The sequence below is a fragment of the Tupaia chinensis genome, unplaced genomic scaffold, assembly GCF_000334495.1.
Source record: "Tupaia chinensis unplaced genomic scaffold, TupChi_1.0 Scaffold000141_1, whole genome shotgun sequence".
Lineage (NCBI taxonomy): Eukaryota > Metazoa > Chordata > Mammalia > Scandentia > Tupaiidae > Tupaia > Tupaia belangeri.
The window spans coordinates 1,482,778-1,497,601 of NW_006159611.1; the positions used below are offsets into that span (position 1 = coordinate 1,482,778).

The window sequence follows — 14,824 nt, forward strand, 5'->3', positions numbered from 1 at the left end:
TCGCGTCCCGGACCTGGTGGCTTAAAACTCACGCCGGGTGTGTGTGTGTGCTTGCCCAAGATCCTGAGAGGAGAATGGAGGAGAAGGGATTGTGGCGTGGCCATCCCCCCCGGGGGGGTGATTTCTTGCTTTCTGTCTCTCTGTCTCTCTTGTCTGTCTGGCGAGCGCACGCACCCTATAGCAAAAACCTCTCAAAAAAAAAAAAATCAGTCTTTAAAACTTCTCACTTACAGCAATGTAGCATAATGTTAAGAATGCCTTATTAAAATATATGCGTAATGCATATTTTCTCCAAGGATTTTGTAGGTTCCCTTTTCCTCCTAGCTCTCTCGCCATACAGTTAACCAACGCAATGGTAGGTATTTAGAATGTACAACACGCTTCGTGTCTTTATGAGAAGCTCATTAAGGAAGGCTGGCCCAGACTTGCCCAGCACTTTCTGAGACCGTGGGAGACGACCAAAAGGGTGGCAGTGACCGGAGATCACCTTCCGGTTTCAGGATTGGGGCTTGAATAAGAAAGCGCTATACACGTATATCCCGTGTTGGTCTGTCCAGAGTGCCGGGGATTAGTCCACGGCTCGAGGTGTGTGTTCCTGCAGTGCCACGGCTTTATTCACATCAGATGTCCTGGTACACCAGCAAGCATAGCGGGGTGCAGGACAGGGAGGCGGGGCTACTCCAGGCCAGTGCCTGCACCTGCTCCACCAGGGAGCTCTGCTCCACCAGGGAGCTGTCCCGAGCCGTCGCCAGGATGGAACCGGGATGGAGCCATGACGCAGCCGTCAGCCCGAGTCCGCAGAGCACACAGGTTCAGAGCCTGGTGTCCCTCGCGCAGCAGCTGCAGAGCAGGCCGGCCGCTTCTCTCCGCAAGGTCTCAGTGCCTCCGGGTCTCCGCGAGGCGAGTGGTGAAGTGCGAGCTCCAGCAGCCGCTCAGTGCACACGTGGGAAGCAGAGCAAGGCCAGCAGAGCTGTCAGGCCCTGCCGTGCCACACATTCTCAGCTTCACAACCAGTTCGGTTACCGCCTGCCGTGGCTCGTGGTGGTAGCGCGTTATCTGAGGGGTTGAGGCAGCCATTTACGCTGGTCTGCGAAAGCAGTCAGGTTGTTTAGGAGCATCTGCAAAAGCAGCCAGGAAAACGTGTTTGTCACAGCCCGTTGCTTTGAAGGCCATGGCGTTGGGTGCTGAGCACCAGGAAGGCCATTTCTGAGCCTGGGCCAGACGTGGCCCCACCCTGGAACCTCGCCAGGAGGGCTGCGGGTGGATATTACAGCGATACCTGGCTGTGGGACCTGAGGCCATTTGACATGTGGCACCATGGAGCTCACCGGGGCAGGGAAACACACCTGACACACTTGTGCCAGGTTTGTGACAAACAAGGTCGGCTCATTTGGGTTTGTTAATATGGTAGATCTTGGGGCCAGAAGGTGGAGTGGTGGCTAAGGCACTGGACACTTCCACATGGACAACCATGGTTCAAGTCCCAGACCTGGTGGCTTGCTTTTTCACTTTCCCTCTGTGTGTGTGTGTGTGTGTGTTTCTTTGGGCAAATTTACATGAATGAATGAATAAATAAAATTAAATAATTAAAAAAATAAAATAGTAGATCGTATGTTACTACCACAATGTAAAAAAGAAAGCATTGGAGGTGATACCTGAGTTCTCTAGAATACCAAGAGCACAGAGGTGGCGACAGTACGGCTGGTTGAGGAACAAGGTCAGTCTGGGCTTTGCCATTCAAGTATTTGCCCTTATAATTATCTGTCAGCAGATGCAGACGGCTTTGTTATTAAGCATGGGACTTGGGGTCTGGAGGTGGCATAGTGGTTAAGTCACTGGACTTTACTTCCAACTGGGAATAGTTACCTTGAGGTGTCTTCTTCTTCTGGAGTGGGCACAGGGCTACAAAACCAGCCAGCAACTGGAGAGTTAAACACAGGGCGTTGTTTTTAGAGGAAACCTCATGTGATTTGACTCAGTGGAAGGGTCCTAAGTTTGCATCATTGCTGTGGAGGGGGCGGTTCTCCAGAGGCCAAGTTGCTTTGCAGTTCTTTGTGTTGAGGCTGTTTTTGAGATGTGAGGAGGGCAGTATAGAGTGGCAAAAACACTGCAGGTCCTAAGTAAGCGTCTCTGAAGAAACTTCAAAAAGCTCATGGAAAGTGGAATAAAAATAGAATAAAAGTACAAGTTTATTTGGATACAAAACTTTTTGCAATTCATGCTTGTTTAATATGCATTTTCCATGAACTTTTTAAGCCTCCCCCTTTAAATACGTAAAAATATATTCTGCCCCAAAGAAATATTCTTCCCCTTTTGAATGCATCCTAATCCTAAGTGAAGCTAAGAATTGTTTTCACACCAAGAATAATGATTTTTTTTTAGAGGTTTTTGCTATAGGGCATGTGCACTCACCAGAAAGACAGAGAGAGACAGAGAGACAGAAAGCGAGAAATCACTACTCCCCCTGGGGGGCCAGGGGATGGCCACGACACAGTCCCTTCTCCTCCATTCTCCTCTCGGGATCTTGGGCACGCATGCACACATACCCAGCATGTCTTTAAGCCACCAGGTCTGGGACTTGAACCACGGTTGGCTACATGGGAGTCCAGTGACATAGACATTATGCTAACTGCTGGTCCCCAAAAGAATGATTTTTAAAAATCAAATAGGATAACTTTTCCACCATTGTTTGAGTCAGATACCGGCCCAGCCCCTTGGAGAATAAACCATCTCACATCAAGAATCCTTATGTGAACCAGAAAGCGATGGCCAGGCACAATGGACTAAGGCCCATTACTGTTTTCTCTGCATCATCGTTTTTGACACCCATTGCTGTGTCACGGCCCTGTGTCGTTGTATAGTAGATGGCGCTGCGGAGTCAGGATACAGAGTCGCGCTGTCACTGCTATTGTTACTGCCGACGGTGTGTAGCGTAAGTGTACCTGTTCTGTAATCCCAGCTTCTGCAGGGCGGGCACGCCGAGCTGTGCATAAACAGCCAGGAAATTTCTGAGCGCCCTGGAGACCCAGCCCCACCTGCTCTGCCTGTTCTGAGTGATGAATCAAAATGGAAAGGTTATCATTTTCATTAGCCAGGGAAGAACAAGACCATAGTTTTCTCCAAGAGTAATTACAGCGGTTCACCAGCAGCTTTACACTGCAGTAATTAGTCTAAAGGTGTGTGTGAGGGCAGGCTTCCACACACACACTAGAAATATTATTTCAGAGTTTAAGGTCACAGCCTCGTGTTTAACATGTTCCAGGCAGCTTAGGGAAGGGGGGGGGAACTAATTTGACTGGAGCTAAAGAAAGACATTTGACATTTCCCAGAGTCATGCATTCAGAAACCAGTCAGGTAGAAAAATTGTATTTTATTATCTACAATTTAAAAAGGAAAGAAAGCTTAGCTGTAGGAGTAGCATGTCAGAATATTTTGTAGGACAAACAGATGAAATTTGAGTTTATTAGGACCATTATATAAGAGTGTTGGATATGTGTGTTTTAATCTCCATTTTTTCCCTAAGGCAATGAATGGACAGAAAAGTAATTGTTGATATTCTTCAGAAGAAGGAAAAAAAATGTTTTTTAAAACTGTACAGCAGTATTCAATAAGCACATGTTTGCCTCACACAGGCCTCAAGTATGTCTCTCTCCTTCAATTCTTCTGATACCCTAAACAATTATACTGAAATACTGAAATCTTTCTAACTCAACACTTCCGAATAGAAATTGGATTGACATTGTTTTCCAAAGCCACATCTCAGATTTTCTGTTTAAATAAAGCAAAATGAGAAGAACCAAAAAAAAAAAAATCAAGAGAAAAGCGAACGTTACGTACAGTTTATATTTAAAGCTAGATAAGTGTTTAAGAGAAGCCTTTTGCTCTCGTAGTCCAAAGAATCCTTACATAAGTAATGTTTCTGAGCTAAAGGCATTAGCGCAAATACCCTAGTATCTTTGTTAATTTGGATCATGTCTGCCTTTCTTCAAACAATTCGTTTCAGGTTCTCCATTTAAATCCTTACGTAGGCTAGTAGAATATTGTTCGTTGCAGGATAAATGGGGAAGTTGCATATACTTGAATGAGCATTCATTCAGCAACCGAATTCTGCTGGAAACCACTGCTTTTTAAATGCAAGCGTGTGTTTGATGTGTTTTCTCAGGCCATATGGCTAGAACTGATGTTTCTCCCAACTTGAGGCACTTGGGAAATTTTAAGCTTACAAGTGACACAGATGACATAGCTAGCTGATGATGTAACGTACTGAGAAGTCCCCCCAGAAATGGAACTGAAGGAACATTGCTTTCCGTCTGCCACAGACGTTGCTCTGCTTGAGGAAAGGCCACACACCGCAGAATTAGACCCGTGATGTCTAAGTTTCCTGCAGCCAGGAGTGAAATAGGAAGCACTGGGTGTGGGGCGACTGGGAGACTCCCCTTTCTTCTCTCTGCTGCTGCCATTCAGCCGCCCACCTCCTGCAGCTGGCCCCAGCCCTCTCCCTGAACTCAGAGATGACGAGGCCCTGCCAGGTCCTCGCCTTCTTTGTCTGTCTAGGGAAATACTGCCTTTGTTTTCTGCCTTGCTGTCTCAGCAAGGCCTCAGACAGTGTGCATATCATCCTTGCACAGCCAAGGGCCGGGTTTCCCAAGCACCCCAAGAGATCACGGTAATTTAGGTCTTGTGGGGACACTACCTGCACCCCCCTCACTTCAGCGACCCAGTTTGTGAAAGGGAGGGATGGTTTTTCAAGATTATGTTTGTCATCCATTTTTCATAAAGTGTTTTTTAAATTTTATTTTAAATTTTATTTATTTAAAGTTCATGTAGTTCTCCCACGAGCAAGAGAGAGAGGCCAGAGACAGCCTCTCAACAGGGTCTTCATACCATGACCCACCCCCAGGCCCGGGCTGCCCTGTCACCAGCAGGCACGCACACCCAGCATGCTCAGAGAGGCCCTGGCTTTGCACCCACTCCTTGCGAGTCCAGTGGTGTTACCATCGTGCCACCATCCCGCCCCCAAGATGTCTTTTATAGGAGGTTAAAATGGACTAAGCCACTTCTCTACATCCTAAGAAACAGCGCTCTGTCCACTGACCTTTGCTAAAGAAATGCCAAAGTATACCATCTTGCCGACGTAGCTGCCAGACAGCCACTCAGCTTCAGGAGCGCAGGTAGAGAAGCCTTTTGCTCTCGTAGTCCAAAGAATCCTTACATAAGTAATGTTTCTGAGCTAAAGGCATTAGCGCAAATACCCTAGTATCTTTGTTAATTTGGATCATGTCTGCCTTTCTTCAAACAATTCGTTTCAGGTTCTCCATTTAAATCCTTACGTAGGCTAGTAGAATATTGTTCGTTGCAGGATAAATGGGGAAGTTGCATATACTTGAATGAGCATTCATTCAGCAACCGAATTCTGCTGGAAACCACTGCTTTTTAAATGCAAGCGTGTGTTTGATGTGTTTTCTCAGGCCATATGGCTAGAACTGATGTTTCTCCCAACTTGAGGCACTTGGGAAATTTTAAGCTTACAAGTGACACAGATGACATAGCTAGCTGATGATGTAACGTACTGAGAAGTCCCCCCAGAAATGGAACTGAAGGAACATTGCTTTCCGTCTGCCACAGACGTTGCTCTGCTTGAGGAAAGGCCACACACCGCAGAATTAGACCCGTGATGTCTAAGTTTCCTGCAGCCAGGAGTGAAATAGGAAGCACTGGGTGTGGGGCGACTGGGAGACTCCCCTTTCTTCTCTCTGCTGCTGCCATTCAGCCGCCCACCTCCTGCAGCTGGCCCCAGCCCTCTCCCTGAACTCAGAGATGACGAGGCCCTGCCAGGTCCTCGCCTTCTTTGTCTGTCTAGGGAAATACTGCCTTTGTTTTCTGCCTTGCTGTCTCAGCAAGGCCTCAGACAGTGTGCATATCATCCTTGCACAGCCAAGGGCCGGGTTTCCCAAGCACCCCAAGAGATCACGGTAATTTAGGTCTTGTGGGGACACTACCTGCACCCCCCTCACTTCAGCGACCCAGTTTGTGAAAGGGAGGGATGGTTTTTCAAGATTATGTTTGTCATCCATTTTTCATAAAGTGTTTTTTAAATTTTATTTTAAATTTTATTTATTTAAAGTTCATGTAGTTCTCCCACGAGCAAGAGAGAGAGGCCAGAGACAGCCTCTCAACAGGGTCTTCATACCATGACCCACCCCCAGGCCCGGGCTGCCCTGTCACCAGCAGGCACGCACACCCAGCATGCTCAGAGAGGCCCTGGCTTTGCACCCACTCCTTGCGAGTCCAGTGGTGTTACCATCGTGCCACCATCCCGCCCCCAAGATGTCTTTTATAGGAGGTTAAAATGGACTAAGCCACTTCTCTACATCCTAAGAAACAGCGCTCTGTCCACTGACCTTTGCTAAAGAAATGCCAAAGTATACCATCTTGCCGACGTAGCTGCCAGACAGCCACTCAGCTTCAGGAGCGCAGTTAGGCAGACGAGCGAGCCGGACGGTAAGAAGACTCCTTGCTCCAGTAACTTTCCTCACCCACATCCCGCAGGTCCAGGTTCTGGAAACAGATACCGAGTTTCCATGGAAATGCTGAAGCAGGAAAGGGCAGCCCGAGCTCGGAACTTCCAGAAATGAAGCCAGTACCTTATTTAATCAGCCATCAAGTATAACCCTGTGAAACCGATCACAAGGAAAGAGGCACCTTTCTTAGGATTACTCAAACCTTTGTAGAGGTTTTGCTAGGTTTCCCTAATGACACGTCAGGTCACGTGAGAGCCTTCGAAAGGTTTTGTAAATTTTTCTTGGTGGATATTAAAGATCAAGGTATTGGTTTAAGGGTACCAAGGTAGTCGTGTAATTTGCAGAGGACTCTAAGCACACAGTTATGTAGAAAGGGACAGCCTGGGCTTAGAGCGGTAAAGTTCTTCCTCTCCGAAATTCCCATGCAGCCGGTGGGCACCGCAGTCTCTAATGACAGGCCTACCATGAGCAGTGACTTAGACCTTTGGAACTGAGGTCCTTCAACTAGAAGAATTCACCTGTCTCCTCTCCACCTCCACCACGTTTAAGGAGGAATGTGAAAGCCCGAAACATACGGAAGTGTCTTTCACCTGAGAAGAATCTAGCCCGGCTCCGTGTCCCCTCCCCTGCTGCACACTGCAAATTCATGGCGGGGGGTGGTGGCGAATGGCCTTCTTTAGATGCCCCTTGGGTCTGCGAGAACCGGGCGTTCCTGCTCAGGGCTACTCTGTCTCCGTCCACATCACTGTCACCTTCCATTCTGCCCTCGAATGTCACGCTCTCTTGACGTCACCCTGGACAGCGTTCTTGGTCTGGGCGTCTCCAGTCGCGTCTTCATTGCCAAGCACCCGTATTGTGCGCCAGACACAGGTTGAGTGAAAGGCATGCTTTCCTGCCTCTTCTGTACTTGGGGGATCGCATCTCCCTTCCTTCCATGTGCTGACAGGGACAGGGCGAGGACGACAGTCCCTGTGGAGTCTCTCCCACTTCTCCCTCCTGTTAGGTTGCGGCCGGAGTGTCTGAGCCATCAAGGTTGGGATATGAACGGCAGCTGGCCCTGTGGCACCCAGCTCCCTGTGGCCACCAGGCTGTGGCACCAGCTCTGTGTGTCCGTTTTCCGAAGTGACGTACTTTCTGCTTTTGTTGTTGGCCAGTGGCGGGGACAAGATGCCACAGACGTCTGTGTCTCGGCAGAGCTGGCGGAGTGCGGATGCAGCGTGACAGCCATCAGACCCGCCTCCCAGAGGGTCAGCTCTGCCATTAGCAGACTAGCGGGGTGGTGGCGTCCTAGCGGCCGAAGCACGTCCGCGGCCCTGCCCCTCTCCAGTGCAGCTTTCTGTCTGGCTTGGAGACTCCCTTTCTCTGCCAGCAGAGCCTGTCTTGGGATATGCAAATCGGGTTGCTCACCCCGAGTCTTGTCACTCGTGTTCTTTAACCAGACATGGGTTACGCTGTGGGGCAGGGAGACAGCAGCTGGAAAGCAGAGGCCACGGTGGCCCGTTCTATGAAGAGACTTGTGGCCTGTCCCCCTTCGCTTGCCCCTAAGCTCCTCCACATCACTGAGGCAAAGTTGCCTCTCCCAGGCCCATCTGAATTCCCCTTTCCTCAACCTCAGCATGGCTTTATCCATAAAATAAATATTGAGAATTTCTCTTTACTTCTTCTTTTCCCTCCCTAGAAACGGGATCTGGCCATGTAGCCCAGGCAGGCTTTAACTTACAATCCTTCCGTCTCCGCCTCTGAGGTAGCTGGGACTGTGGGAGCACACAGCCACGCCCACTAAGAGCTTTCATTATTTCATTATTTGTTTCTTAAATATCTATTTCTCTGGGGGGTGTTGTTGTTTCAGGGGGTAGGGCTGGATTGCGACGTCTGTGTCTCGGCAGAGCTGGCGGAGTGCGGATGCAGCGTGACAGCCATCAGACCCGCCTCCCAGAGGGTCAGCTCTGCCATTAGCAGACTAGCGGGGTGGTGGCGTCCTAGCGGCCGAAGCACGTCCGCGGCCCTGCCCCTCTCCAGTGCAGCTTTCTGTCTGGCTTGGAGACTCCCTTTCTCTGCCAGCAGAGCCTGTCTTGGGATATGCAAATCGGGTTGCTCACCCCGAGTCTTGTCACTCGTGTTCTTTAACCAGACATGGGTTACGCTGTGGGGCAGGGAGACAGCAGCTGGAAAGCAGAGGCCACGGTGGCCCGTTCTATGAAGAGACTTGTGGCCTGTCCCCCTTCGCTTGCCCCTAAGCTCCTCCACATCACTGAGGCAAAGTTGCCTCTCCCAGGCCCATCTGAATTCCCCTTTCCTCAACCTCAGCATGGCTTTATCCATAAAATAAATATTGAGAATTTCTCTTTACTTCTTCTTTTCCCTCCCTAGAAACGGGATCTGGCCATGTAGCCCAGGCAGGCTTTAACTTACAATCCTTCCGTCTCCGCCTCTGAGGTAGCTGGGACTGTGGGAGCACACAGCCACGCCCACTAAGAGCTTTCATTATTTCATTATTTGTTTCTTAAATATCTATTTCTCTGGGGGGTGTTGTTGTTTCAGGGGGTAGGGCTGGATTGCAGCAGCTTCAGAGCAAAGCCCTCACCTTTTAAACTCATTTCTGGTCAGTGTCCTCTCTGAAATTTTAGGGCTCGGAGGTCTCCTGAATCCCTTTGGCAAAGAGTTAAATACTCACCTACAAATAGTTCTCTGATGGTTGATCAAAAGCTAGCCCCCTGGCCTAGTGGCTAAGGGAGCTGGATCCCACATAGCCAACCATGGTTTGAGTCCCAGCCCTGGCAATTTGAAAAAATATATCAGGCACAAGTGCCTGTGAACCCCAAATCCCAACAGGGTGGAAAAATAGAGAAGGGATTGCAATGCCACCACACTCTATTAAGGGGTACCTTCTCCCTATCTCTGTCTCCCTATCTCTGTCTCCCTATCTCTGTCTCCTTTTGGCTAGCACATGCTCTCTGTGGCAATTAAAAAAGAAAAAAGCAGCATAGCCCTCTGTTTTGTGTAGACTAAAAAAAGTTATCGGAAAAATGGATGCAAGAAAAATGGAAATCCGTGCACGGTCTGTTCGTAACATGCATTCTCTATGAATATTTTGAAGACCCTCTTGTATAAACCTAGCGAGTCTTTCAGACTTTGTGTATGTATTGCTGTTCCTCTGTCTTCATTGTTACGTCCAGGTGAAACAGAACCGCCCCAAAATGGTGACTACGACTGCCCACGTTACCTCCAGCGGTGAGAGGAACGAAGCAGCACACATTCTCGTTGGCTCTGCAGTCTCACATTGTTGTGAGATTGATTTCCAGAAAACTTCATGTTAGGCGAAGTGTAATTGCAGATTTCCTTAAGAACCATTGGCAGACCCTTATCCTAAGTTCCCAGCAACTCACACTGTGAGCTGTGTGCAAACACGCCGCGTTTTCTTCCAGCAGAGCGTACTTCCCAGTGTTCAGAGCTCACCGTCTTTTTTTTCCCCCTCTGTAGGGCTTGTGCACTCACCAGAGAAGGATAAATTACTCTTCAGGGGGCCTTGGCCACACTGCAGTCCCTTCTCCTCTCAGGACTTTGGGCACACATGCACACGCATCTGGTGTGTCTTGCAAGCTGCCGGGTCCAGGACTGGAACTGCAAAGTTGGCCATGTGGGATGCAGCACCTTAATTACCACACCACCGGCTTCCCTCAACCCAGCCTTTTTCTCGATAAATAAAACCGTTGAATCTCCAGGTAGAAGTTGGCAGAACTTTCTTCCTTGCCTCTTGATTTTACGAAAAGGTTAACGTTCCAGGAACTTCCTTTGGTGTTCAGGGAGTGAGCTAAGTCTAGACAAGTATCTCAGAGACCTTCCGACCTTTGGCTAAGAGGGCTGCGTGTCGCTGCAGTCAACCCGGGAGTTAATTATGGCGTACTTGGTATCGGCACTGCGGAGAGGGAGCTGGGTTTCTTTAATTGTTAGGTGGTCTTTTTAGTGCAGCTGTGTTTATCTTTCCTAAATGGTAGCCGCCTGGACATGGTGACAAGCCCTTACAAATCAGAAAAGGAATTTCTTTCTTAAAAAAACATCTTGCCAACAGGCTTTAATTTGGGGGGTTGTATTTATCAACTAGAACCGGCAAAAAAAAAGAAAAGGAAAAAAAAAAAAAAACCAGTTCTGGGCACAATCACACATTCTAGCAGTTTGCTACATCAGACATTCTGACAAGCTTGTAGGAAAGCAATTGATACTTTAAATGTTGCATTTCCCAGTGGGACAAGCTGGGCAGTGGTGGACTCTTTAGAGTAGTCACATCTCTTTAAGCATTGTTTAGACTGGCTTCACGTCTTGGTTATTCACAACAGTGTGCTGAGATCGTTAAGTGGGGGATTGATCTTGTAGAAAGGAACCATTACACATTTCTTCTGCTGTGCTTCTCTTTAAAATTAATAAATAAACAAACAAACATGGAGCTGTGACAGAGGAAAGTCTGCGCAGAGAGTGAACAGCGTGTGAGCTGGTCGTTTGAGAACCGCACGCGCTCTGTGAATGGTGAGACAGAGGCAGGCCCTAATGACAAGCGTTTGGACACATTTTTCTTTACTGTAACATTCCTCATAACTCAAATTAATGTTTACTACTATTCTTTCGTATTGCCAAAATATTTTTATGAATTTGGATGAGAAGCAGCTTGTTCTGGCTTGCTGTGCAACTTTGTTTTGAGACGCGAAGTGATATTTAGAAGATTTTTGTGTCTTTGTGCTTTAATTATCTTACTTATGTGGAAGGAGGAAATAGATCAAGTTCTGTTTCAGAGTCATGCAGAAAGTCAGTTTCCATGCCGCACTAATTTGGTCTCACCTGTAGTTCGTGTCTTTCGGGAAATTTGATCCACAGTTGGAGGTGGCATCTGTAAAATAACTAGCAATCGAGACGCTCTTAAACCTCAGAGTCCACTATGGGACACAGAACCGCGTGGGCCAACATTGATTTTGGTTTCTCCGGGTCCCCCCTTCTCTCTCCCATTTAAATCTTGCCCCTCTTTCTCTTCCCAGATTGGTGAAAGACAGCAAGTGTTGGTAACGGAAGAATCTTTCGATTCCAAGTTTTACGTGGCCCACAATCGCTTCTATGAGCAGGTAAGAGGCACGCCAGTGTTCGCTTATCTCCCAAACAAGAAAGGGTCTGAAAGTTTAGGCAGACGGGGTTTTATGGGGTGGGTGGACTACCGTGTAACAAAGGAGCATGCCTGGCCACCTGCAGCTTGGATTCCCAGCCTGTGCGGGTGACAGAAAGGAGACCTGTGTGCCCTGTGTCCCGTTGGGCGCTCACATTGGACCTGAGCAGCCTCCTGGGCTGTTGATAGTCCAAGTGTTACTACTTCCTGAGACCTGCAGCCTGGCCAGGTAGGGCGTTCTGCTCAGATGCAGGAAGGTCCCCAAAGGGCCATGCCAGCCTGAGGGCAGGTACTTCCTCTCACTGTCACATCCCTCAGACAGTTTTTTTAGTTTGGTTGGTTCATTTTTTCCCATTTTGATTAGTTTTGTTTCCCTAGCTTCTACCTTGATGGAAATGCTGGAGCAGAGGGAAAGTGTCTGTTCTGAGGGTTGGACCATCCCGCAGTGGGGACAGCGTGGAGGCCACCCTGTGTCAGAGCCTGCCCCGCTGCCAGGCAGGCCGCCCTCTGGGTCAGCATTCCGATCCCAATTTCCAAAGGGGTTGCAGAGTCGGGAGTGCCCCCCTCAGGGGCATGGACTAGGGCAGGGCCAAGGGGGAGATGGGAAAGGCCCTCCCAGGTGGGCACTTAGGAGGGGCAGGGACTTAGCGGGTCATCCTGTATAATTAACTTTTCCTAAAACTGGCTGGCTTTCCCTGCTTTTCCTTCCTTCCCCATCAGCAGAGTAGTGGTTTTCCTGTGAGTCATGGCCAGACTTAGAGCTGGGGAAGACCAGCTTAAGGCCACCGTGGCCATCCGAGCTAAGTAAGGGGCGGCCGCAGGAAAGCGGGGGCCGAGGGGACCTCAGCCCAGCACCGGAGGTGGAGTCGGCTCCCACCTGTGCATGCTCAGCACACCCAGGCTGCAGCTGCTGCAGGTCCACACCCGGGTTTGAGCCCAGCCCGCCCCTGTCCTGTCTCATTAATACGCCCCAGAGAGCCGCCTCTGCCCAGGTCACCCTTCTGCCAGCCCAGGAGAGGAGCTCGGTTGTGTTCTGGTTGCCTCTTCCTGCTCCTTTCTCCTGCCATCTGGGTTTTTGCCTCAGCGGGGAACTTTTCTCCCTCCATTTTAAAGGCAGTGGCATGCCTCATTAGCTGTTTCCTCCAATTTAAAGCACTCGGGCTCTTTCCAACGATTAAACCCGGAGGAGGAAAGGCACTGAGCCCTTCTTTCAGAGCAAGGCAGCAGATCAAGGAGGGTTATTTTCCCCAGAACAGCACCAGCTCTCCCAAGGGTAGCTGGCTCCAGAGATGTTCTGATCTCATAGAAAGCACTGTGAACGGGCTCGCACACCCTGATACTAAAGCGCTCGGCTCATTTGCGAGCCATGGTTATGCACCACCGACGTGACCTTGTCCTGGGTGTTGGTGAAGCGTGCTACTCAGTCACCTTTTTTTTTGAGAGGTTTTTGCTATAGGGTGCATGCGCTCACCAGAGAGACAGAAAGTGAGAAATCACCCCTCACGGGGGATGGCTACACCTCCATGCAATCTGTTCTCCTCCATTCTCCTCTCGGGACCTTGGGCATGCATACACAGGTGCCCACTGTGAATTTAAGCCATCAGGTCTGGGACTTGAACCACGGTCGACTACATGGGAATCCAGCGACATAGCTGTTTACGCCAACTGCTGGTGCCCAAGTACTCGGTCATCCTGCACCTCGGTCCAGTCTTGCCTTCTAGAGTAATTGGCCATAGGCCGTCCGGGCTCCTGTCTTTACAACTGAGCGTATCAAAGATTTCATTGGGATTATTTTCCTAAATAAGATGATCTGCAGAGGTGAAGATCGTATCTAGGTGTCAGAGTATTGCTGGGTTCAAGTCCATCTGTTGGTCTTGGATCTCAACTTGAAAAGATTGGCAAGGAGCCTTCACTCTCGGTAGAATCGTGGGGGAGACGGGATACATTTCGAGGACCTGCAAGTCCCGGCGGAGGGAAACATGTGCTTCTCCCAGATATCGCTGGTGGAAGGAGACCGCATGCCAGGTTCCCGTGAGCCAGCTGGAGTACCCCAGAGCAGCTGGTCTAATGGAGGCAGGCTCCCAGACTAACAGAAGTGCTTTTTCAACGGAGCAGGAGTGACAAACGGTGGCCCTTAGTTAGGAGAGTCACTTAGCTTCAAATGTCAGCGCTCGGGTTACTGACAAGGTTCTTTCAAATGCGCTTCCCGGTCCCTGAAACACACATGCATGTGGACGCACACTGACATGCGTGCACACAGGCCGCTGTTCGACGTGTCTGCCCAGACTGCTCTCCCACAGTTCCCTGGGCTATGGTCAGTCTGTCTCAGTTTTCTTCATTGCGTGGAAAGCCGGGAGTAGCGTAGAATAGCAAAGGCCTGTCCGGAAGTGGCTTGCAGGTGTCAGGGACCTGTCCGTCTGCTTCCCACAGGCCTCCAGGCAGCGGCACCCTGTGCTGAAGAGCGCCGTCCACAGCCGGTAGCCCCTTCCAGAAAGGCCTTTCTTCCCGCAGGATCCTGACCTCCCGCAGCTGGAAGATAGAGTCCAGGTTGGACAGGATCCCAGAATGGGGACAGGGTCGAAATCAGAATAAAGTGTGGACCTCGGCTAACGCTGATAGATCAGTTTCGGCTCATTGATAGTGACGCACGTACCATGCTAACATCAGGTGTCCCCGGAGGAAGCTCGGTGCTGGGCCCCAGGGACCATCCATGTGCTCCTGGTCACAATCCTGTAAACCCACAGCCGAGCCGGCAGCGAATGTTTATATTTTAAAAACTAAGGGTTCTGAATTTTTTTTAAAGGTGTTAGTGCCAAAGAACGCCTCGTTCATGGGGAAAATGGTTGAAGTGGACATTTATGAATCAGGAAAGCATTTCATGAAAGGGCAGCCGGTCGCGGACGCCAGAGTCTACGTGCCGTCCATCAGCCCGCCGCTAGCGAAGGGCGAGGTCTCGGGCGTAACCAAGGTAAGCGGGAGCCGCCTCCCCTCCAGGCGCAGCCGTGGCCTGCTCTGCTCATTCATCGTCCCTTTGTATGTGCATGACGCCTTCCTCCTTCCTGGCAGATCGAGATCTGAATTAGGAAGATGGCTTTGCTGATGCCTATGGCTGTGCTGCTCTGCCTGGGAAGGGACTGTGCTGTGTGGGATTCCTGCT

The 14,824-nt window shown here is 49.7% G+C and overlaps 1 protein-coding gene across 4 annotated transcripts in view; it reads left to right on the plus strand.

Annotated features, from left to right (window-relative positions):
* CDKAL1 (CDKAL1 threonylcarbamoyladenosine tRNA methylthiotransferase) overlaps positions 1 to 14,824 on the plus strand; it is a 492,813-nt gene that overhangs the window by 463,985 nt on the left and 14,004 nt on the right. For all 4 annotated transcript variants that reach the window (XM_006145110.2, XM_027770551.1, XM_027770552.1 and 1 more), the window contains 2 exons: positions 11,546 to 11,629; positions 14,471 to 14,635. In XM_006145110.2, coding sequence (XP_006145172.1) covers positions 11,546 to 11,629; positions 14,471 to 14,635 — 249 coding nt within the window. The remainder of the gene's footprint in view (positions 1 to 11,545; positions 11,630 to 14,470; positions 14,636 to 14,824) is intronic.